Raw genomic sequence first — 26,836 nt, 5'->3', positions numbered from 1 at the left:
CATGACTGTGAAAATTACTGAAACAAAATTGTAAATAGAAGTATATTAATAAATTTCTTCAGTAATTATATTGTAGCTTTTTGACAAATTTTACAATTTATTATAATAAAATAATGTGTTTATTGATTGTTTATGTTATCTTATCAATATAGTCCTCTTTTTTACATATAAAGTTATATTTAATTCATTATTATTTTGTACTTTCAGGTTCTGATTTGACTTTCGTTATCAAGTGAGTAAAGGAACATTAGTGTGGGATTCAATGAAGACATTTCTGCCGACATATTCACATTTTCTTCATAACATTATGGTCTGTTAGAATACAGTGGTATTATTTATAATTTCTTCATATTTCTGTGACGACTGTGTTATTATTGCCAATGAGTTAGCACCAAACAGTAACTGTGTTAACTAATTTTCACAATGGCGGATATTTGGCGCATAGACTGTGTTTTGTGCCTCTTAATGTCAGCGAGTGTCGTGGTGACTGCGCAAGAAAGTTCGGTTCGTTACACCATAGTGGAAGAACAAGACCAGCAAACCTACATTGGAAACGTGGCACGAGACAGCTTTCTCTACGGTAATGTCAGTGTTGATGTATTTCAGCGAATGAAATTTCAGATTTTCTCTCAGGGAAATGAGTATGCAGCCATGTTTAACATCGATGAGAATGCAAGTACCCTCAAGACCTCTGTCAGACTAGATCGGGAAACCTTGTGTCCAAGTCCGAACACCAAACTCTGTCTTCTGCAGTTCAACGTTGCAGTTTATTTAAAGGGTGTGGCTTCAGATGTTTTGGATTTGTTTAAAATTATCACAGTTGAGATAACCATTACGGACTTGAACGATAATTCTCCGATTTTCAAAACCCGAAGTGTGATGATTGAGATTACAGAAAACTCCCCTGTTGGTACAGAGTACTTTACTGAAGGAGCTGTTGATTTAGATACAGGAGCAAATAACTCTGTCCAAAGCTATGTGATGGAACCGCCCAATGAAATGTTTGGATTAAAAGTTCTTGAAAATGGCGATGGATTAAACATATTTGTGAAATATCCTCTGGACAGAGAGAGCAAGAGCTTTTATCAGCTTGTTATTTCGGCAATCGATGGTGGGGGTACCAGCTAGGACAGGTACTGTGAAAATCAACATCACAATAACTGATGAAAATGACAATGCACCAGTGTTTTCGAAACTTGCATACAATGTGACTGTCAAAGAAAATCTGCCCATAAACTCAACCATTGTTCAGGTAACTGCTACTGATGCTGATGCTGGAAATAATGGCCTTGTGTCTTACAGATTCAGTACTCGCACACCCAGTAAGGTCACTGATGTTTTCGCGATTGACAATCAAACAGGCCTGATTATTTGTAAATCGTTGCTCAATTTCGAGGACGACCAACAATGGGCGTTCAAAGTGGACGCGTTTGATCAGGGGAGCTCACCGAAGACAACAACGGTCAACGTTGTAGTGAATATTTTGGATTTGAACGACAATTATCCGCAGATCAACATCAATCTCCCTCTTGGTGGTACGAAAATCTCAGAAGCAGCAGATCCTGGTAGTTTCGTTGCCCATGTGGCGGTTTTTGATTTGGACAAGCAAGGAATGGAGAAAATTACATGCAAAGTTCTGGGTGATGATTTTCGTCTTGAGGATTTTAAAATAGCGAACAATTACAAGGTGATAGTCAACAAGCCCCTTGATTATGAAGTAAAGAACTCTTATGATGTCACCATAGAATGCACAGATGACGGTACACCCCCAAATACCAACCATACCAGCTTTGTTGTCCAGATTGAGGATGTAAATGACAATTACCCAGACTTCAAACTGAAGAGATACGAGCTTACATTTCAGGAGGAAATATTTCAGTCCATGATCGTTAAAGCAGATGCCACTGACAAAGATTCTGGAAGCAATGGAAAAATCACCTACGGTCTAGAGCCAGGTTCGGACAAAAGGTTCATGGTTAACCCACAAACAGGACTGATTACAGCTAACACTGTTTTTGATCGTGAAACTGACCCAAAAATCATCTTGCATGTTCTTGCCTGGGATGGTGGTGATCCTTCGTTGACATCCACAGCAACAGTGGTCATTAATATCACAGATATCAATGACAACTCACCTCGGTTTCCCTCCAATCCACTCACGATTCAGCTGCTTGAAGGCGAGGCTTATCAGTCTGTGAACCTCAACGTGACTGATCCAGATGCCGGTTTTAATGGCCAGTTTGTCTTGACATTCCCGAAGAATGACTACCTTGGTGAATATTTCGAATTCAACTCTGTTACTGGGGAAATCAAAACACTCAAGTCCATTGATAGGGAGCAGATACCCTATTTCAAATTCTGGGTCAGCGCGGTTGATAAAGGCATCCCACAGAAGTCCAGTTCAGCAGAGGTGATACTTTACATTGTGGATAAGAACGATAACATTCCTGCCATCTCTTATCCGAACAATGCAAACAATACAAAGGTGATACCAGTCTCAGCACCAGCAGGGTTCCTTATAGCAACTGTTCTGGCGACAGATAAAGATGACGGGCTCAATGCTCAATTGCTTTACTTCATAGATATGGGGGACAAACGTGAGCTATTTAAGATGGATGTGAACACTGGCCAGGTTTCAGTGGGTAGGGCGATGACTGAACTAGATGCAGAATCATACAAACTGGAGATTGCTGTTAGAGACAATGGTGAGCCTCAGAGAACAGCCATGGCTACTCTGAACATCATCGTTGAGCCAGCAAACATGACCATGTCTCCCCTTGTGGAGGAGGAAAACAAACAAAACATCATGCTGGTTGCTGTCATAGTGGGAATAACTCTTGTCGTGTCCATCGCCATAATAGCTTCTATCTTCATTATCCGCTATGTTGACAAAAGGAACTGCTCACGAACACCACCGCCGGTAAAACTCGAGGAGAACCGCTTTTATGACATGGCAATGAAAGTGGACGAAAGTATGTCTGGGTCCTCAAATGTGTCGAAGGACTCTGACATGGAACTTCTGAGGAAACAGCGTGCAAAGAAGGAAGTGAGTTTCTCAATGGACGAGGACTTTAGTGACCCCAGCAACAACTCTACACTGACCAACGTGACCAACATGTCAACAATGAAACCACCCTATCTGTCCATGATCCACAAAATACCAGAGGTAGGTTGAGCTTCATTGAATTAGTTTTGCTAATTGTTTACATTCTGCATCTCTTTCTTTAATTTGGTCATCATGCGTTCAATAATACTTTTGCTCAATGACTTACTGACTCCCTCCTTTATTAAACTGTGCATTTGAAAAACTGTGTGTTCATTTAGTATAATTGATATTTGAAAGTATTCTGTAAATTAATTTGTCAGAATCTTGAATTTTAAACATTGCTAGTTTTCCATGTACATGTATAATGCAGATATTAATTATAAATGTCATTCATTTTGTTTGATATCAATATTTGCCTATAAAACCACCAGGCAACTCATCTACAGTGTACAAAGCATTTCATGTGCATTCAAGAAGAATAGCATTATGTAAACCATTTTACAAATCAAGAACCTTGACGGGGTATTTTACTTCTACTCTTTTGGCAATATTTGCATAAAAGATTATTATTTTGATACTCAGATGTAACTGACTTTTCCTAATGAAAGATTCATTTCGTAGACCACTAGGATTGAAATCTCTTCAACGCCAAAGTGGCCCCATATGAGTGTTGTTAAAAGTTAGTTGTAATGCCTACTTTGTGTCTTGAACCAAAAATGTCAATGGAAACATGAATGTCCTGTGAGGCAGTCACAATATTTTTCTTTCGTATTTATTTGTAATGGATCGTGATTAACTTGTTAACAAAGCCTCGGTTTTAAATTCAATAGAAAAGGTTTAAATTTGGCTTTCTGCGCAGTCTTCCTTCTTGGTACAAGTTTAATCATAAATCACGGTCTGTCCAAAAAAAATATTAAAATTCAATAAGTAATGCATATAATTTTGTTGTATGCTATACAATATTTTACCTTTGCCTTGGGTCACATTTTGAAATCTATAATATCATAGATGAAGCAAAAGTATTGAACAAAACATTAAAGGTTTCTAATAGTTTTGCCAAAGTCCCTTTGGGCTACTTTTAAATTTCTTTAAGTCCCAAAATATTAACAAAGAAATAATTTTTATTGGTTTTTGATGTCCATGCTTAAAAGGTGTCTGTTGTATTTCCTGTTCAAGACAATAATTTACAAGTCCAGATAACAATCTGAGACTTCTTGATGTAGATCTGACCATGATAATGCTGAATGGGGCACAACAATTACCACTTGTTATAATTTACTTAACTTGTACAAAAGTAATCTACAGTTGCAGGCACCTTTGAAAAAGAATTTGTTGATTGCAGCAAATGTTTTGTTTAAGTGAAGATCTGATGATATGCAGTGACAAGTTCCTAGTTAACTTGACAGTTACATTTAGGTAACTTGTTCTACTGGCAAGAACCTTAGATATATGTTTGATTATGGTTTGAGTTTTAAATGTGCACATGCAACAATTTAAAAAGGTGGTCCGATTGTAAACATTGAAATATTTATTTAGAACTTTGTCTTTTTTTATGCATGTTCCTTTCTATTTTTAATGAAATTAAGGGTATGTCTCAATAAATATCTTAATTTTGAAAAAGCTCTTATTCAGATTTCTTAAAAATCTGTGAAAAAATATACATACATGATAGAAGCTCATTTAGTATTTGTATAGTCAATAAATCAAAGTACCGGTAAGTTTTAAACTGGTCAAAGTACCAATAGGATATTCAAACTGAAATTGAAGATTGTCATAATAAATATTGTCATTCAGTGTTAAAATAACAAGCTATGTAAATGAGATGCACTTTGAAGAGTCAATCATTGAACAAACATCCTGTCAAATGGTTTCTTCTCTTGAACATAGATTTCCTTGATTTCTCACTTTTGCAAAGACAAACATACTTTCCATAAAACTCATAATTTTGTTTGCATTTGTTTATTTATTGACTAATTTGAATAGGAGGCCTGAATTAAAACCAAGGCTTGATGATCTTCACAAATATGGCACTGACATGTCAGGAGTTGTAGAAGTGTGCCTGTCTGTTAATCTAACATTAATATTGGCAAAGATGGGTCTGTGGAAATATTTGCTGGGTAAACAAGACAGTCCAAATATTGGTCTTTTACATTGTGCGTTAAGTTATTTGAAGTCTATTACATTACTATCAGCCATAGTATTTCCTGCCTTAACTTTGTTTTGCTTCTCATTCTGTGATTGTTATTTGTTAGTAATGAAATATTTAAATTATTTATTGTATCGAAAACCTTTTTCTTATTTTTTGTATATTTGTCAACATTTATTAATATTTTGTATGGAAACTACTATCAAAATCAACAAAACAAAAATTGATCATGTAGTTATCTAAAAAAAGTTAGTTTTCAGTAATATCCAGATAAGGCATGTTCATAGCATGATTTTGATTTGTGTTTAGTATCTTAATCTTAATAATAACATTTTATTTGAACTCCTAAAGAATCTTTTAAAAAAAATATTGATATAAAACTAACTTTATACAACTCTGGTAAATCTCATCTTTAAACGTTTCTTTTTTAAAAAGAGAAATCATTACTGCAAGCAAAGGATTTAACAGTATTTTATGCTTGACCTTATTAATTTACAAATAATGTCAATTATATAGTCTCAATATATATAATTTGTGTGTAATTACATAAAAAAAATGTTTATGCGTCAATATACATCAATCATGTACGGTATGTTATGCCACCTGGAGGTAAATTTGTACTTTATGATTAGCTTATAGTAAGTGAATCATTATGTATTATAGACTATTATTCAATGCATCTTCAGACCTTGAAAAGGCTTATGATATTGTCAAAAATAAAGAGATATTAGTAGAACTTAATTGTAATGCGTCATAAAGGTTACTCGTCAGTTAATCAAAGTATTATAGGATTATGCATCTTTAACTAATAGGTTTATGTAAAAGTGAACTTGAAAAAAATAAATCTCATTTTTATCTTTCATATCAATTTCTCGTAATTAGATCATGTTGGGGCTTATTTTAATTTTTCATTAAGAGACTTATAATATTAGTTTTACAAGTTAACTTAAGTTAGAGAAAACATCTGTTTGTTTGCAAACATTGCCTAGTTATGTAAGAAGAGGTATATTTCAGTAAAACTACTTGTAATTTATAGTTTGTCATTATAGTTTTGATTGGCAAAAGACCTAGTGGTAAAAGCACAAATTTTCAGCATAAATATAACAATGTGTTATTATTCTACTTGGTACGTTATTATAAATCTAGACGACTCCTGCATACATTTTAGCCCCTCTCTGGTAAAATGGGGTTTCATGCTGCTTGTACGTAAAGTGTTGGCCTAGATTAGCCTTGTGGTATCTGCACAGGCTTATCAGGGACAGCACTTTACGCTTGTATGGAATTTTTGTTAAAAGGAAGTATCTTCTTAGCAAAAATCCAGTTAATGTGGAAAGTGTTCTCTGATAAGCCTGCATGGACTGCACAGGCTAATCTTGGACAACACTTTAGGCAAATGCATTTAGCCCTTGTTTCCCAGAGCAAGGCCCAGTTACACTATAAGTATACACAATTTAATAAACATGTGTGTATTTTTCAGGACTCTCAGTCCTCAACATGGTTAGGAAATAACACGATGTTTTCGGACATGAACAAGACCGACATGTACACAGAGAAGGAGTTATCTGCCTTGACACACAGCCAGTTACAGGGGGCGCTGCGACAGATGGTGGGCAGTAACTCTGACAGGCATTGGTTGCAGCCAGTCAGGGAAGAACAGGTGAGCTCCCTTTGTATTTATTCTTTGTTATAAAGATTAATAAAATATTTCATTTGATAATGACAAAAAATCTAAATATTTTTGCAAAAAATTGAATTCAATGATAAAATTATAAAATTTTAAAACTTTATTCTATCGTTATTTCATTACTAACTCAGGTTAGTAAATTATTTGACATGAACAATTCAATTAAACAAACATTTTTAGTTTCTTTTGGGACCCCATGTCTCTAGACAGCACACACAGGGATTAGACGTGAAAGTGTTTGACAGAATACAAATACTCTTCAAATCTTAAAAAGCAGACAAAAGCGGAGTAGCGTTTATCAATTGACTTCCAATAAACTCAGTGTTCAAATAGAGCTGACATTTTTGAGGGCTTTTAAATGTTTCAAACATCTTTTTGGCTCATTGACAGGGACAATATTGTTCCTGTTTTTTATGGGCTGAGAATCGAGTGCAGATTTTAGTGTACAATTATTTCGAAATAATCACCGGTTGTGCACATGGGCCTTTTTATAATATGAAAATAACATTTAATTCAGTGACCATTTCGGTCAGAAAGTTTTAATGATTTTAAAGGCTTAAATATATACTTAAGTGGTGCCATGTTTTTTTATGAAAAGTGGTAGTGACGCCTATGTTTAAAGTCAATGCACTTTATGATAATTATAGACGTCCACTTCAGTACATGTACATGGTCTACAGGTGATCTCTCAATCAACATTTCTCCAACTTGGTGATGCGTTAAACTTCGCTTAGAGTTGATATTTTATAGCATTATTGAAAATTAATTTAAAAAAAAGATGTAATGAAATAAGAATGTGTAAACATTTATATTCAAGATATTCAACTTGTGGAAAAAAAGAATTTAACATGATGTGTATAATTTTAATCTATAAGTGTGCACTATTTTTTTATAAAGATTAGTATAAAACATGCCATTTGCATCCGGTTTGTTTTCCAGGCAAAGCGATCAGTTCGAAAGTCAGACGACACTCACAGCCAAACGTCACATGACACCACGACTAGCGACAGTGGGCGCGGTGGGAGTGAAGAGGATATCCATAGCAGCCGGGGTCAGGCTATTAGTGACTCAGGTACTTTCCCCCCTTTTGCAATCTCATTGTGTGTACATCATATTGCCAAGCGTGAACATGAAATTGACAAAATGTAATCACAGTAGAAGTTTAGGCGAAGTTTTACTGCATGACATATTAGTCTTTCATATTCTAAATCAAGCTTTTCTTCATAATTTGGACATTTTTACAACTAAGAAATTCTAACAAAATTACACACAAAAAACTAGTTCTAACGATTTGATTCTTTTTTTTAGATTTAAACAAAATAAATATTTTAATTTGATATCAGCAAAAAAAATCTAAGTATTTATACTGATTACAGAATAAAGCAAAAATATTTAAGATTGTCATATTATAATAAAATGTAGTAAATTGCTGATGCTATCTTTAGTGAAAGGGTCGGGGGGTCATTCAGGGTAAGTCACGATGTAGGTTGCATGACCCTGAGGCTTGGACTTGACCCCCTTCTTACTAAACTGTAAAGTTTCGTGCCTAATGCATGGTAGAGCAAGTCAATTGTGTATGTCGCTCATTATATTAGATAGAAAATGCTTGCATTGCATAGTACGCATTGCCAGTAATCAGTCTGCTGACAAGTGTGGCTTTTGTTCAGTAACCACTAAAACAAAGATTTGGTACACAACACAAAAGTTTTATCCCATTGTTTAGATTATGAAACACACAATATATGTAAAGGCTTTCAAAAATAGCATGATCATTTTAACTATTCTAGCAACATCATACAATTTGTATTGGTATTGTAAGTTTAGCAGTGGATGTTATTATTTGACATATTTGGTTTTTCTAGTCCTGTGGTCAAGTACCTGTTAATGGTAATGATGCTTCGCACATTGCATTCTAGACGTGTATCCCTTCACACTTGTGATTTCCTCCCTTGAGCACAAATCTTCGTGTGTCGCATTGTGTTTTCATTCTTGACCTTGAATTGACATGACGCCTTATCTATGATCGCTCCGCCCACTAGAATTGATCCACCAATCAGCGATCGATTAATCGGGCGCACTCGTTAGCAACGACCTGTCCGCCATTTTCTAGACAAGCTACATGTTTAGGTTCACTTTTATTCCAACGATTTTCGTTTGTTTTCCTCTTAAAAAAATGATTAAAAATGGTCAAACCGTGTCAATGGGGATTATGTACCTCGGACAATCGATATCCTGAAAGATTAGTTGGTGACATGTAATTTATATCGTTTCCAAACCCGAAAAGAGATCTTGAGAAGTGTAAGAGATGTATAAATACATGCGGTCGTCACCACGAACAACTGAACGTCAACACTGTCAAAGACAATTATAATATATTTTTATCGGATATACTAGCAGATTTAAATAGTTTGTTATCGATCTGATGATCACATAATATTTCACTTTTTTTAAATAGTTTTATCAGTTACTAGGTCAGAAGCGAGGTTCATCTGCATTACTTAAAGAAAAATAAAACCCAGCATGAAGCCTTATTCATGCTGTGTTTTATTACTCTGATAGTAATGCACTTAATTGACATCATACATGTTATTTGAAGGTGACATGTGATATATTATCTTATTAACGGTATCTACACATTTGCACTCATGTGGTGTCACCAATAAACGCTTTTAATCCACACTAGGAGCTCGAATGCCTAGATCTCAGTTTTTACACGAGTTTCGTTTATTTTGTTCGGATTAAAAAAACGGAAATGAAATATGGCAAAAACGGTGTAAAAAGGGTTAATGCAACTCTGACATTTGGTATCCAGAAAGATAAGTTAGATGAATTAAATTTATACCATTTCCAACGCGGCAATGCGGTCTCGAGCGAGTGGAAGCTTCAAGAATTACCGAGATCCCCTTTATAGAACATTAATTTATTTAAAAACTTGAAATGTCATATAAGCAATAACTAATCATTAACTAATCATTATTGAGTATGTATTATGTCATGTGTGCATGTAAAATAATTGAGAATTTTGGTACCCAATTCGTGTAACTTTACGAAATCCCCGTTAAAAATCGCGTTTCTGTGTGTGTCAGAAACAAGTGAAAACCATTTTGTTATTATTTTAATAAAGACGTATCGATAAATGCTATTGTAAAAGAGTTATTATTACTGATATTAGTTAACCAATAAATGCGGTAACTTCGGGGAAGTTGGTACCTGCGCGAGCGTCTGATATTGGTAGCCATATTAATTTATAATAGCCTGACCGTATTCCATTTCAGACAACGCTTATTTTATATCAGACAATGTCCAAACTTACTGTGTTGTTTTTGCGCTTTAAATTATAGTGATTGATAAATGTCCCATAAGCAATGTTTAATATGATTAATATCACTTTTATACGCAATAACATGTGGGATTGAGGTACCCACCCGGCGTCAGAAAGCGCGTAAAACTTCACCGAATTCCCAGTTATAAAGCGCTATTTCGTGTCAAATACACGGGTATAGGGGGGAATGTTTCGGTAATAATTTTGTTTATAACACGGGTAAATACCGGTGAAGTGTTAATTTATTGCAAATTCCACCATTACACGTAATAACGGGTTCGATTTCGGTAAGCGCGCAAGCGTTTGAGAGCGTGTTTAATGTACTGATTTACCCGTTATAAATAGCTGATGTTCTCTTTAATCGTATATTTTTTGCATTTGCAGAATAACTAAATGGCATCAACCCCTTTACAAGTGTAATATGGTGTTAAACAAGTCCATAAAATCATCCGAAATATCGCGTAAATCTATATGCAGTCTATAGGCAAAGAAGCCATTTTGGTGTTAGCTTGTCTAGGTTTTCTTCCCGCTGAGCCACGTGATTAAGTGGGCGGAGCGATCACTGATAAGGCGTCATGTCAATTGATAATAGTCTCTTGTGTGGAAATAACTGATGAATGAAATTAAGTGTGTGTGTTTTTGTGTGTGTTTTTTTCAATTTCTTTAAAACATTTTACAACTGAAATGGTGATAAGCACATTGTTGGCTGTAGTTAAACTTAAGATCATGCAAACTTTCATATTTGTGTCAACTTATATATGTATTTTATATGGTACAAACACTATTCAATAAATTAACCAACTCTTGTTCCATCTGATTACAGAAGAAAGCAGACAGTACATATACCGATGCAGTAATCGCCAGACAGACAAAATGATGCCAAGACGCCCCCCGCCACCCATACCGACGGAAACTTACCCGCGCAATATCAGTTTCAGCGACGATTCTGTCACTGCCAACACTACAGTGGCCAGCGTGAAAGGGCCGTTATTCAGTCCGACATTGACTTTCTACAAAACCCCTCTCAAGCAGCACGAGTTATTCACAATCAGTGGACGGACTAAACACAGTACCTTTCTCGAGTCACAAATCACGACTCCGGGTCTGCCGTACTCGATAGCCGACATAGAAGATATGAGTGAGATGGCCACGTGTAGAGACGATGCTAGCACCACAACATCTGGCAGCTACACTATAAACCCCGAGGATCTGTGCAATGAGATTGATGAACTCTTCTTCAAGGATGTGATTGTGTGATTTGATCACGTCAATGTGATTGATCACGTGATTGCATGAAAATAGTCGTAGACATACCAACACCTTATGTCAGACATTGCCATGTGATTGGTTCAGGCTATTTTATCATGTCATTGATTGCGCAAATCACCATACATATGACACTTGTTAAGAAGTGTGAGAAAATAACCATGTGCCAAGATTTGTTCATAATTAATCATGCTTGTATATATTTATGTTCAAATTTCGTACAGTATATTTGGTGCTATCTTATTGGTCAGTAAGCGTCACATTTGTTTGCAGACAGAAACAGAACAGGAATATGAGAACAATTTCAAAATATTTTTGCAACGCATTGGCTTGATTATTTGAAATGATAATTTATATTAAAAATAATTTAAACTATTTATTTAACCAAATAATTTAAAGCTATATATTTTGGTAATTGATAATGATTAACTGCATGAAATTGTATTATTTTGAGGAAAAATATCTGTTTTAAATAATTTTATAACAATTCACAGAAGTCGTTTTGAAACAATTCAAATTCATGTGACAAAATAATAATTTTAAGTATTTCTTGTATTTTTTATCTCTTTCTTTGATGTAATTATCTGGAATTTGTATTTGAATGATTGTTTGCTTAATGTCTTATTTTGAAAAAAAGCAAGTCGCACGAAATCTATATGAAACCTTCATTATAAATTAAATTGTATTACAATAATAGAATAATTGAATCATATGTTGAATATCTTTATCTAATCAACATGTAATTGCATTAAATATGATTTGAATGTGTTATTTTGTTTTTCTTCTTTCTTCCAGCAAGTCCGCAAACTGTTACTCATCCTTTGACATCTTTCAAATCTTTTCCCAGAGCTTTCGACCATTCTGTGCTTTCTTCTACATTCTATCTTTATATTTCTTTGTTGAAAATGTGAATATGTATGATATGCTAACAATATGCAAATGAGCTTACAAGTTATGCAAATGTATGCATGTTCCTATCTAACAGGCAGCAGAACTATTTAGAATGTCTTGATAAGATGACAGTCATTCATACAATTAATACAATATGAGAATACAAAAATACTTGTTCTTAAAAATTGTGTGAAAAAGTGTTTAATATTATGGGGTTTATTAGTGCTATGTACAAACAAATAAATTAATTTTTATTTAAATTTTTATTTATTCCAATGGATTATAAATATATAACAGCGTGTCTTTTAATACTTTTAAATATAAGGCATTTATTATTAATGTCATAGAATATGACGTTCTCTATGACATTTTTATTTAAAATAATCAAAATAATCATTCAGCTGTCATTATTGTAAACATTTTATCTCAGAAGAAATGTATACAGCATTTCAGATTTAACCAACCTGAGTCTAGATTTCAAAATTTTAAATTCAGTTTTTATTTAAAAATTCATTTTCAAGAACTTAATAGGAATATTTGAAGCAACCTTAATGTATCAAAGTTTACTTTTTAATATTTAACTGGGGTCATTTTAACTAATATTCACTTCTTTAATGTACATGTTGTTGGCATTTTTGTATTATTTTGTACAGATATTTTACTGATTGTACATGTCGTTGTTGTTAGGGGATTAAAACCCCATGATACGTCAAAAGATAATAAAAAATATGATGAAAATATGTGTCTTTTGTCTTCAGTAATGATAATAGCGTGTGGTGCAAGGGGGATCAAGAAAAAAGAGCATTGATGACATATGGGCACTTTTAGAGTGTGATTGAGTCTTGTTCATGGCAAACTGGGCTTAATGAATGTGTTTCAAGTGTCGTCACAGAAAGCCTGTGAAGTTGGCACAGGCTAATTAAGACACAGCTTGTTTAATAAAAAGGAAGAATTCTCATTATCATTAAAACTATTTCTTTTGAGACGGTAGTCTTATTCTCTTACAGATACAGAGATCCTATTTAATTAAACATCCTAATAAATATGCTAACAACATTATACAAGATGTTTAACCCGCATACATTAGACAATATTTCTACAGCACTAAAGAGTAAAAATTGCTGTACCTTTCTAATAAAGAACTTCAGTTTTGTCATATTAGAATTACTAGTAGAATTATTTTGTGTCCATCCCAATAATTTTATTGTAAACTTATTCATGTATAACTGAAATATAGTTATATAGCTGACATCTTTAACTGCAGAGATAAACAGAAAATAGAACAATTTCTGTTTTGTGTGTTAGAAATAAGGAAAAACATGTTTCATTCGAATGTATTTGAACTTTTTGAATTTATAAATAAAGTTATTAATTTTAACATAATTACCAAAAACATTTGTCATGTATCCATATGAATGAGCATATTTAATACCTATACAAAATTAATTACAAAATGCAGTTCAATACCACACAGGATCTACTGGTAATCTATCATACTTCATAGCGACACACTTTTAATTGAAGTCAACAAATAATTAGGTTTTATCATGAGACAATATTATTGATAAGCAATCTGATGTTTCCAATTAAGAAAACAGCCCATTCATGAACTTTCATACACTTAGGGCTAAATAATACAATACTTCATTTATTTAGAAGTATTAACTAAGATTGGACAGAAAATAAATGCGACAAATAGGAGCTGCAGGGATCCTAAATGCAGAATTATTTGGTCATAGTAAAACATTTAAGCAGAAAAGAAAACTGACAACATGTGGTAAGTAGCTGTGTTCAAAATAGCCTGCAGTGACTGGCTTTTTAGAAACAGTTTTACAATCTGTAACTGAAGTACATGTATAGGAAAAAAATGTGAATTGGTATAAGGGTACGACATGGGTACTTTCTGTTTAAGTTATGCTTCAATATTTTAAGCATATGCCTTTCAGTTTAAGTGTCAATACAATATATTTTTGTAATCAATACATTGTAAATTGTAATCAAGGACCAGTGCCAACAGCTGTGCGAGCTTTACTGTTAACAAATATTTAATTTTGTAAATTGGTATGATTAAGTATTGATATTTTATATTTTAGTGAATTGTCTATAATTTACACATACCCTAGGATAATTTCCAACAATGGCATTCGGTTTTGTTCATGCACATTTTTCACGAAATAAATGATATCATGACAGAATACAGAGTAATGTATGCGCTTCAATCGTTTTCTATTTCTGTTCCTTCAAGACAGGTATAAACAACAGAGTAAGGGAGACAACTTCATGTTACATTTTTTAATTGAAACTACTGTTCAAGGGAACTAACTCCAACTGTCAAACTGTGATTCCAATTGAAGGAGTTATAGGTGAACAACTATACATATGGTATATGTTATATCATCAGTATGCTTTATTATTGTGCGTATTGCATTGTGCCAGCATATTTATTAGTGGTATTTGGTCATTTAATGTAGATAATAAAACATCATGCATATTTATTTAGTAAAATTGTTCACTTGTTCAGAGTCATATTTTCTAAATTCAATAGTCCAGTCAAAATTATTGTCTTCTTGGCTTTGAATGCAAATTCAATAAAAGTTAATAACATTAAATACATAAATCAGATTATCAGTTTATTCAAGGGAACTGTATAATAAAATGTCTTACCTGCCAATTTTTGCTAGCCCGTTTTAAGTTGTCTTATTTTTGGCATTAATTTTCACCTAAGTTATAGGGCTGTTAGAGAATGTCCTTACGCAATTTTCCACATCCTGGCAGAACAGGACAGGGACTGGCTCAAATGTGGTACAAAATGACAGTTAATAGTTGTGCATTAAAGATCTGGTATCTACCTGAGCCTTGAAGCATCCTGAAATTTTGATTTTGCACAAAACATTTATGGTGAGAATGTGGAAAGAGCGTACTCACAGAACAAACCTGTCCAAGTCTGGGTCTGGTTTGTAGTCATACCTTTATTGAGACATAGTGAATATTTTGTCAAGCCAGCAAGACCTTGGTTTGATCTCCATAATGGGGGCATCCTCAAGATCTCCCACATGGACAATTAAGTCTGGTTCTTCTCACCACATAGGCTTTCAATTAAGTCCAGCTATTATGATCAGCACCAGCTATTATGATCAGCACCATGTGCAAATTGGTCTTTTGCCATTTGAAGTTAGCTGAGCCTATCAAGCTGCACAATCGGGAATTCTGGTCAGGAGCTTGTTGTGTCCAGTAATGAGGCCATAAAGCATTGCATGACTTAATAGAGGACAGGGTAGCTTCAGGCCAGACTGCAAGAGTGCCAATTTTGAATGGCGCTGCTCATATGAGTTGGTTCAACTGAGCTGACAGGTATGCACATAAGTATACCTGAGTATGGCACTGATTCGTCTGTGACATGCACTTGAGTACACCTGAGTGTGGCACTGATTTGTCTGTGACATGCACTTCAATACACCTAAGTGTGGCACTGATTTGTCTGTGATATGCACTTAAGTACACCTGAGTGTGGCACTGATTTGTCTGTGACATGCACTTAAGTACATCTGAGCATGGCACTGATTTGTCTGTGACATGCATCTAAGTACACCTGAGTGTGGCACTGATTTGTCTGTGACAAGCACTTAAGTACACCTGAGTGTGGCACTGATTTGTCCGTGACATGCACATACGTACACTTGAACGTGGCACTGATTTGTCTGTGACATGCACTTAAGTACACCTGAGCATGGCACTGATTCATCTGTGACATGCAATTAAGAACACCTGAGCATGGCACCTGAGTCTGGCACTGATTTGTCTGTGACATTCATTTAAGTACACCTGAGCATGGCTGTGATTCATCTTTGACATGCACTGAAGTACACTTGAGCATGGCACTGATTTGTCTGTGACATGCACTTAGTATGGCACTGATTTGAATGTGACATGCACTTTGGTGAACCTGAGTGTGGCACTGATTAATCTGTGACAAGCACTTAAGTACACCTGAGTGTGGCACTGATTTGTCTGTGACTTGCACTTCAGTACACCTGAGTGTGGCGCTGATTCATCTGTGACATGCACTAAAGTACACCTGAGTGTTGCACTGATTTGTCTGTGACATGCACTTCAGTACACCTGAGTGTGACACTGATTCATCTGTGACATGCACTTAAGTACACCTGAGTGTGGCACTGATTTGTATGTGGCATGCACTTCAGTACACCTGAGTGTGGCACTGATGCCTCTGTGACAAGACCTTCAGTACACCTGCGTATTGCACTGATTTGTCTGTGGCATGCACTTCAGTACACATGAGTGTGGCACTGATTTGTCTGTGACATGCACTTCAGTACACCTTAGCATGGCACTGATTCGTCTGTGACATGCACTTAAGTACACCTGAGTGTGGCACTGATTTGTCTGTGTCACGCTTTTCAGTACATCTGAGTGTGGAACTGATTCATCTGTGACAAGCACTCATGTACACTTGAGCATGGAACTGATTTGTCTGTGACATGCACTTAAGTACACTTGAGCGTAGAACGGATTCCTTTGTGACATGCACTTAAGTATACCTGAGCATGGCACTGATTTCCTCTGTGACATGCACTTAAGTACACTTGAGTGTGGCACTAATTTGTCTGTGACATGTACTTTAGTACACCTGAGTGTGGCACTGATTTATCTGTGACATGTTCTTAAGTACACTTGAATGTGGCACTGATTTGTCTCTGATATGCACTTTAGTACCTCTGAGTGGGGCACTGATTCATCTGTGACCTGTACTTAAGTACACTTGAATATGGCACTGATTTGTCTGTGACATGCACTTAAGTACACCTGAGCATGACATTGAACTGTCTGTGACATGAACTGTAGTACACCTGAGCATGGCACTGATGTGTCTGTGACATTCATTTAAGTGCACCTGAGCATGGCACTGATTAGTCTGTGACATGCACTTTGGTACACCTGAGTGTGGCACTGATTCATCTGTGACATGCACTAAAGTACACCTGAGCATGGCTGTGATTCATCTTTGACATGCACTGAAGTACTCTTGAGCATGGCACTGATTTGTCTGTGACATGCATTTAAGTACACCTGAGCATGGCACTGATTAGACTGTGACATGCTCTTTGGTACACCTGAGTGTGGCACGGATTCGTCTGTGACATGCACTTTAGTACATTTGAGCATGGCACTGATTTGTCTGTGACATGCACTTAAGTACACCTGAGCATGGTACTGATGCCTCTGTGACATGCACTTCAGTACATCTGAGTGTGGTACTGATTTGTCTATGACATGCACTTAAGAACACCTGAGCATGGCACTGATTTGTATGTGACATGCACTTCACTACATCTGAGCATGACACTGATTCCTCTGTGACATGCACTTCAGTACACCTGAGTGTGGCACTGATTTATCTGTGACATGCACTTAAGAACACCTAAGCATGGTACTGATGCCTCTGTGACATGCACTTCAGTACACCTGAGTGTGGTACTGATTTGTCTATGACATGCACTTAAAAACACCTGAGCATGGCACTGATTTGTATGTGACATGCACTTCACTACATCTGAGCATGACACTGATTTCACTTTGACATGCACTTCAGTACACCTGAGTGTGGCACTGATTTGTCTGTGACAAGCACTTAAGTACACCTCAGTGTGGCACTGATTTGTCTGTGACATGCACTTCAGTACACCTGAATGTGGCACTGATTCATCTGTGACATGCACTTCAGTATACCTGAGTGTGGCACTGATTTATCTGTGACATGCTCTTAAGTACACCTGAGTGTGGCACTGATTTGTTTGTGACATGCACTTCAGTACACCTGAGTGTGGCACTGATTCATCCATGACATGCATTTAAGTACACCTGAGCATGGCACTGATTTGTCTGTGACATGCACTTTAGTACACCTGAGTGTGGCACTGATTTGTCTGTGACATGCACTTAAGTATACCTGAGTGTGGCACTGATTCATCTGTGACATGCATTTAGGTACACTTTATCATGGTACTGATTTGTCTGTGACATGCACTTTAGTACACCTGAGTGTGGCACTGATTCATCTGTGACATGCACTTAAGTATACCTGAGTGTGGCACTGATTCATCTGTGACATGCATTTAGGTACACTTTATCATGGTACTGATTTGTCTGTGACATGCACTTAAGTACATGTGAGTGTGGCACTGATTTGTCTTTGACATGCACTTCAGTACACCTGAGTGTGGCACTGATTCATCTGTGACATGCACTTAAGTACACCTGAGTGGGGAACTGATTCCTCTTAGACATGCAATTAAGTATACCTGAGCTTGGCACTGATTCGTCTGTGACATGCATTTAAGTAAACTTTATCATGGTACTGATTTGTCTGTGACATGCACTTAAGTATACCTGAGCATGGCACTGATTTCCTCTGTGACATGCAATAAAGTGCACTTGAGCATGGCACTGGTTTGTCTGTAACATGCACTTCAGTACACCTGAGCGTGGCACTGATTTGTCTGTGTCATGCACTTCAGTACACCTGAGCGTGACAATGATTGGTCTGTGGCATGTACTTTAATACACCTGAGTGTGGCACTGATTCATCTGTGACATGTACTTAAGTACACTTGAATGTGGCACTGATTTGTCTGTGACATGCACTTAATACTCCTGAGTGAGGCACTGATTCATCTGTGACATGTACTTAAGTACACTTGAATGTGGAACTGATTTGTCTGTGACATGCACTTAAGTACACTTGAGCATGGCACTGATTCCTCTGTGATATGCACTACACCTAAGTGTGGCACTGATTTCGTCTGTGACATGCACTTAAGTACACCTGAGCATGGCACTGATTTGTCTGTGACATGCACTTAAGTACACCTGAGCATGGCACTGATGCGTCTGTGACATGTACTTTAGTACACCTGAGTGTGGCACTGATTTATCTGTGACATGCACTTAAGTACACCTGAGCATATCACTGATGCGTCTGTGACATGCAATTAAGAACACCTGAGTGTGGCACTGATGCGTCAGTGACATGCACTTAAGTACACCTGAGCATGGCACTGATGTGTCTGTGACATGCAATTAAGAACACCTGAGCATGGCACTGATTTGTCTGTGACATGCACTTTAGTACACATGAGTGCGGCATTGATTTATCTGTGACATGCACTTAAGTACACCTGAGCATGGTACTGATGCCTCTGTGACATGCACTTAAGTACACCTGAGTGTTGCACTGATTCGTCTGTGACATGCACTTAAGTACATCTGAGCATGGCACTGATTCGTCTGTAACATGTAGACAAAGGTCGTACTTTCAAGGTGTTGTTACTAGGCTTGTGCTGCTGCTGTATCAGCTTCATTTTGTCAACATGCTTATCACTCCAAATACCATATGAAGGTCTCATAGCTGAACAGCAAATTTGAGTGATCATAATTTGAGTCGCGTTCTGAGAAAACTGGGCTTAATGCATGTGCGTAAAGTGTCGTACCAGATTAGCCTGTGCAGTACGCACAGGCTAATCAGGGACGACATTTTCCGCTTTTATGGTATTTTTAGTATCAAGGAAGTCCTTCCTTACTGAGATCAAGTTTAGGCGGAAAGTGTCATCCCTGATTAGCATGTGTGGACTGCACAGTCCAATCTGGGATGACACTTTAGGCACATGCATTAAGCCCAGTTTTCTCAGAACAAAGCTCATTTTATTGCATCATGCTCTTCCTTCCCTTTCTATGGTACAGAGGCAAAAGGTTAATTACCCTAAAAAGCATGTTAATGCTACATGCTAAGATCAGCTCAGTTCCCCAGTTTATTTTCTTAAAGTCTCAGTTGAGTGTCTTACAGCCCTTGGCTCACATGATGACAACTACCGTATATCCAATACACCAATGCATAAGAATATTCAAAAAGGTTGTCTGGTACATTTTCAGACCATGTTAGAGAAGTTATTAAGTACCAGTAAACTTGAAATAGTGCAGTGCGTGCTCAAGTGGCATCTTTTCAAATACAATAAAATGAATTCACTGAAAACTACTTCATTGTAAGAAATACAATAACTAATGCTAACGTTCAAACGCTTTCAGTTCAAATGGAATGCATACTTAACTAAATGCTGAGAGCAAAATGTTCTGATAGTGGCTCCACTTAAAAGGCATCTCACCTAATATTGTGGATAGTAATTAAACAATAAGGAAATTTAAAAATTCAAGTAATTGCTAATTTCAAATGTAATTTGTGTACCTGTATTTAGATTTAAATATCGATTTGAAATGATTTCTGCAAAGTTTATTTTTCTTAAAGCCTTTTTGACTAGGTATTTTCACTGAAACAAAATACAGAGACATAAAAAATAATTCTAATGACTATTAACATCTTACCATGCATGATATAAATAATTAGACGTCTGGGGCCAGTTTTTGCAGAGTTATAGTCCTTTGCTTTTTCAAATAATTTATGTCCATTATAGAATGTTGTGTTCTCAACTGTTTCTATACTGCTTGCCAGATTTAACTCAAAGTTTAATATCAGAATTCCCAAAATGTGTACCGGTATATGATTGTACAGAGAGGAATGTTTGGCTGCAACCAAGTTTGGCTGACTTATGGCCCTTTGTCTGTTTTGCCACTATGGAATATCATTCTAGTACCCAAAATATTGTCTTCAAATCCACCAATTTTACTCAATCCTCACAGCTTGATGATAAGTCAAACTTCATATGATCTAAAGGAAGAATTTTAGCTGCACCATGTCTCGAGGGGGCATAATTGTCTGTGACACATCTAGAATATATTTTCATTCAGAAAAAGAACATTGCAAAAAATATCCATATTGATGATACATTTGTGTCGACATCAAATGCTTGTTGACAATTATATTTAAAAAAATCAAAAACACCATGTTTTTACCTTTTATTCAAGTTGTGAGCATTAACACAAAATATCTTTAACATTTCTATAACAAATTCCAAAATACATAACAGCAACTATTGTGATCAATTTTCAAAGTTACATCTACAACACATCCAAGTATGTAACAAAAAACAAACAATTGCTTAATATTTACAAAACAAACTCAACATACAAACCCTAATCAGAAAATGGCTATACACTTTTTTTTCAAAATGTTGCTTAAAATGTGAATTATCCCTCTTTAGTGAAAAAAAGTGTATTGCATTTGTGAGTTATATTTTTTTACAAAAGGTTTTATTATAACTAATATCTTTATTACATCTTACATATTTATAAATCACAACATATCAGAAATGGGTAGTTATATGTTTAGACATTTTACAATGTAAATCAAATATTAATACTCAAATGCTCATTTTGCAACATACTAAGTGCTATGAATGTAAATCAAATGTGCAACTAATTACACAAAAACATGAGGCCATATTGTATTATACAGATATATGAAATAGCAAAGATAATACAAATCAAAATTCTGCAGAACTACTATTTAACAGGTGTTTAGATCATCATTATTACCATTGTTTATACGCTGGTAATATTGAACTCAACGCGTATTTTAGACATAATACAATAACTGAACATGTACTTTACCATTTAAATTAAACCTATGCATTTATTTTCTGTAAAAAATCATTTTTGTCCACATATCATAATTATTTAAATGTACACAAAGATTTTAATTTGAGTATCTAGACATCAAAGTCCTCAGAATAAACATCATCTGTTTCCTCTATGTGAGACGCAAGATTGAGAGAATTCTCCCCTGAGCAAGGTCTATAAATAGAAGAAGGGGCAGAGGTTGTGGTACAGTCACTAGCCCAGGGGCCAGTATGTGAAGTAACATCCTCTGAAAGTGTGTACACATTTGAGGCAGTATTAGTCCTATTTATTGCTTCTAAATCAGATCCGTCACTATTTGTTCTAGTCCGAGAAATCACCCTGTCCAAATAGCCTTTAATGTTGTCCCCCATTGGCTTATTTCGAAAGTCTTTCGATTTTATAAGGTTACTTGGCATCTGATTATATACGTCTCTATTGTCTTTATTGTGTCTTAAAGTTAGATTGTCCGCTGAGCGTCTAAACCAACTGTTTGATTTATACAGTCTGACTGGCAACTCTTCACTTATAGTTCTGTTATAAAACCTTTGCACTGAATTTCTGTTGTCATGGTTACCATCAGGGTTCACAAGGTCAGACACGGTACTTGACCTCCCACTAGAGTGTGAATTTTCAAGGTCATCACTGAACATGACACGCTTTTTACTGAGGCGTAGTTTTGACAGTTCCTTCCGTTCCGCAGTTTTCGTGGGGAAGTGGCTGAAATCTGGGACTAGCTTTGGCATGACAACATTATAGGTGCTGACCTCATTTGCATCTGTGGTGGACACATCAGGTGACCGCTGATGTGGGTGTCCAAGGTGACTGGAATAATACAGCTCCCTTGGTGACAAGTGACCAATTGCTGAATCTGTAACATACATGTATATTGAAAACATGTATGCTATAATAAGGGCTCTCTACTTTAATACATCTCTTACAATGGTACATGTATATGGTTCAAGAAAGCAGACATCTTTGAATTATAAGATCTGTTTCTTTGCATTTCAAACTTAACCTTGTCTATGATTTATATTGCTGCACGTTAACTGTGCTCAATAATACAAGAGTGGATAAATGCTTAGCGACTTTTGAATGAAATAAACAAAATTTGATGTGAAACAAAAACAATATGATCTTTTGTAGTTGTTGATTTTCATAACATGCCAACAAAGACATTATGTTTGTGGTATCATGTTCTGAAAACCTGGACCACCTTTAGACCGGAATCCTATATTACCATGGTAACTTCTGGTAATGTTAATTAGAACATGAGGTATCAAGACAACATAGTAATACAAAAGGAAAATACATTACAAGGACCATCAGTACACCATAAAAAGCGTGGATAAAATTACCAATTAGTAATTTAATGCAGATTTATGTTATAAGTTTGATAACACATTTCAATTATCTGGACAGTAATGCGAAATTGTGCCTAATTAAAAAACTATACATTTTTCACTATTTTTTTTTCTTTCCCTACCTTAAATACACTTTGAGCCATGCTATGGAAAAGTGGGAACATTTTCCACCTTGACTGGATTTTGTTAAATAGCTAGGGATTTCCTTTCAACAGAAAATACCATGAAAGCGGAAAGTGTCGTCGCTCAGCTACCCATAAGAACCATTATGAGCCACAAAAATGACACAAGGTAGTTCTACTGACCAGGACTGCCCGGACTGGTCATCTCCGGGATGCTGATGTTGTCAAGGTCACTGCCCCCTTGACCGCTGTCTCTGGTCCCCAGCTCACCAGAGTTGTCACTTGTTGTCTCATCCAGTTTCTTGTGGAGTTCAAGGTCAAGCTATTAATAGATGATAACAGTGTGTTAAAGGTAAACAAATGAATGAATTGTCCTCTGTCGAAATGGGGCTTAATGCATGCATGGAAAGTGTCTCCCAGATTAGCCAGTGCAAATAGCTTCTTTAGTTCCATGCAAGTCTGTTTTTTGCAAAACTCCAGTTCAGGCGGAAAGTGTAGTCCCTTATCATTATCTTATAAGCATGTGCTGACTGGGACACCACTTTACGCACATGCGATAAGCCCTGTTTTGCCAAACCAAGGTTCAAGTAGATCAGAAATATGTTGAACTAGTGTGTTAAGACCTTTTTTTATTCATTTGCGTGAAAGGCCTTTATATTATTGAAACATCAGCCTATAGCAGTATAAGGATCAAAATTATGGCAACCATTCTATTTTCTTAAACTCTGCCCATAAAAAGTAAAAAACCAATTCAGACGAGGAAATTTGGGTAGAAAGTGAGAGTCACAATGTTTGAAAGAGGAGACATAAATGAACAAACAACAAAACTCAATACTTAATATGTCTGGTATAGCTTACATGATCATCAAACACAGTCACCTAAATAATGACACTGTCATTAGTAAAAAAGGCTAAAGAACGTGTGAAATAAAGGAGATGCCAACAACTTTTGTCTCATTTTCCACAGACATTATTAAGACAGTAGTAATGTCTTTGACAAAGAACGACCACTTATGATTATTGGCCAGCGATGCATTGTAATTATCTTTAATAGGGGGAGTATTTTTAACATAATTTCTTTGCCGAAATAAAAAGCAAACTTTTTAACACTTTCCTTTCATAAATCTTCAATAAATTACAGACTTGCTTTTTGTTTCACCCATAATTTAATGGTCATACAATCTTGGCACCCATCTTTGTCAACAACCAAATTAGAAACGGAACCATAATTGGTTATGAACATAATTACCTAATTATACGAGGTTTCTTTATTAGCAGCAATTAAAACCATTTCAACTATGTTAACTAAAGATGTGTCATGCGAACTGTAGGCTGGCCAAAACAATTATTTCCACAAGTGTTGACATGAAGACAACTTCAATACCAAGGATACTATTTCAAGGATTACTTTTCAAAAAATCATAAATTCAAGCGCAAACATCAAAAGTCTAACAATTCTATGCTTTGTAATCACTGACCTGACATAACCAAAATTACTGTATTATAATAACAGACCAATATGTTTCGTAATTGAATAAATGTGTTTAAATCTTTTATTAAACCCATTCCGGGTGAAAATCAATTAACCTGTACATGAAAAGGCTAAATAGATTTTTAATTGGTATGATTATAAAATGTTCTCTTTCATGTTTACTACTTAACAGAAAAATACAAACAAGAATTCACACGAGATGGTATATTTTATTGCGTTTAAAAAAACGTTTTTTACAAATGAGTTCGTTGCACAGTTAAGCTTATGAAATAATGACAAGGGAATGAATAATGTTAATGCTTTTGTGGAGCATGTATAAGCTTTTGAAAAAGAATAACACTAGTAAACTGTTAGGAAAAAGCATAGCCAGGAAATCAGTACTTATCAGTCTTCTCATATATTTGAATGATCTTTAAATCAAAAGAGGGTGCCAACAGTCATAATTTTCAATAAAGCAAAATAAAACAAAATTCAGAAAACAACCAAAGCTGGGTCATGTTTGTTTGTTTTTTAAAATAAGGTAAATTTGGTTAAGGGTCACATGAAAAACATTTTTCTAAGTAATTTTGAAAACAAGCAAAACAAGCGATGTGTTTGTGAAACACTATGTCCCCATATATTTGACCTTTGGCCTTGAAGGATGACCTTGACCTTTCACCACTCAAAATGTGCAGCTCCATGAGATACACATGCATGCTAAATATCAAGTTGATATCTTCAATATTGCAAAAGTGTACATTAAATGAGCAATTTTGACCCATATATTTGACCTTTGACCTTGAAGGATGACCTTGACCTTGACTTTTCACCACTCAAAATGTGCATCTCCATGAGATACACATGCATGCCAAATATGAAGTTGCTATCTTCAATATTGCAAAAGTTATGGCAAATGTTAAAGTTGGGGCAAACAAACACACAAACCAACCAACAGACAGGGCAAAAATAATATGTCCCCCACTATAGTGGTAGAGGACAAAATAAAAAGTTTGCAAAATTATAAGCACCCATACATGGAAAACTAAATACTTGATAAATGTGGTGAAGGAACAACCAAGGAGCAATTGTTTAATTATTTGAAATTCAGACAGTGGTTTCATACAGTATGTTTTCCTGTTGTTTTTTTCTTCCATTTCAACCAGATTCTACAATGTATTCAATTTAAGACATTTGTCAAAGGACCATCCTTGGAACATTTCTGCTTGTTTAAAGATTTAAATTTTCTAAGCAGTGTCAGAGAAGAAATAAAGTGTTGATGACAGTTACGAAGAAGACTGACAGGCAGCCAGGGACTCAACAAGATTAGCTCACCCTACTGGGCTTCATGCTCTGATGAGATAAACAGACACCTACCCCAATACAACAATACTGAATAAAATATCAGAATAAGTACGTGATTTTGTAAATTATATTTTATAAATGGTGTTTACTGCATATTTATCAGATAAAAACCTGGGGGCCGTTTCATAAACGATCATACAACAATTTTAACTGACGAGAGAATTTTGTAATCGAAATAAGTAGACGAACTAACTCGCCATGCTCATCAAATGTAGAGATGCCAATGAAATTAATAAAGTACTGAAAATTTATAATCATATGATATGGACTTAAGCAATTATGCAACTTTGAAAAATGTAATGTATCGTTAATGTGTGCAACAACGTTTATTGAAACGGTCCCCTGCATTTTCCTATCTTTTGCACTTCAATCATGTTAGTTAGGAAAATATTTTAGCCAATAAAGCCAAGAAAATCAAACAGAGGATATAAAAGAAAATAGAAAATAATATTTTTTAGTTTAAACCTTATTTTTGTAGCTTGATTGTATGGAACACCTTGGGCTTATTTAGATACACTCGAATATGTTTCCTGGTAAGAAGAACCAGTACTTGGTGTTAATGGAGGAAACTTAAGAA

At 35.5% G+C, this 26,836-nt stretch overlaps 3 protein-coding genes across 7 annotated transcripts in view; 2 read left to right on the top strand and 1 right to left on the bottom strand.

Annotated features, from left to right (window-relative positions):
* Positions 1-349, top strand: part of LOC127879535 (ATP-dependent (S)-NAD(P)H-hydrate dehydratase-like) — a 139,703-nt gene extending 139,354 nt beyond the window's left edge. The window contains exon 10 of one of the 2 annotated variants that reach the window (XM_052426437.1): positions 208-349. Coding sequence is in view for 1 of the 2 variants with exons in the window: in XM_052426442.1 (XP_052282402.1) it covers positions 208-214 (7 nt within the window). In the remaining variant the exon portion in view is untranslated. The remainder of the gene's footprint in view (positions 1-207) is intronic. The other variant, XM_052426442.1, reaches the window with a different exon arrangement.
* Positions 350-423: 74 nt separating this feature from the next.
* Positions 424-13,093, top strand: LOC127879530 (protocadherin-1-like). Its single transcript, XM_052426424.1, is given in 5 exon segments — positions 424-1,113; positions 1,115-3,166; positions 6,670-6,849; positions 7,816-7,948; positions 11,022-13,093. Coding segments are annotated over 5 exon segments (3,489 nt in total). The 3' UTR covers positions 11,456-13,093.
* Positions 13,094-21,267: 8,174 nt separating this feature from the next.
* The window catches only part of LOC127878899 (protocadherin beta-15-like), a 44,207-nt gene continuing 38,638 nt past the window's right edge, over positions 21,268-26,836 (bottom strand). For all 4 annotated transcript variants that reach the window (XM_052425430.1, XM_052425431.1, XM_052425434.1 and 1 more), the window contains 2 exons: positions 23,610-23,748; positions 21,268-22,811 (listed from right to left, as the gene is read on the bottom strand). In XM_052425430.1, the coding sequence (XP_052281390.1) occupies positions 22,033-22,811; positions 23,610-23,748 (918 nt within the window). In that variant the 3' untranslated portion in view covers positions 21,268-22,032. The remainder of the gene's footprint in view (positions 22,812-23,609; positions 23,749-26,836) is intronic.

The sequence above is a fragment of the Dreissena polymorpha genome, chromosome 4, assembly GCF_020536995.1.
Source record: "Dreissena polymorpha isolate Duluth1 chromosome 4, UMN_Dpol_1.0, whole genome shotgun sequence".
NCBI lineage: Eukaryota > Metazoa > Mollusca > Bivalvia > Myida > Dreissenidae > Dreissena > Dreissena polymorpha.
This window is presented reverse-complemented; position numbering and strand designations above follow the sequence as displayed.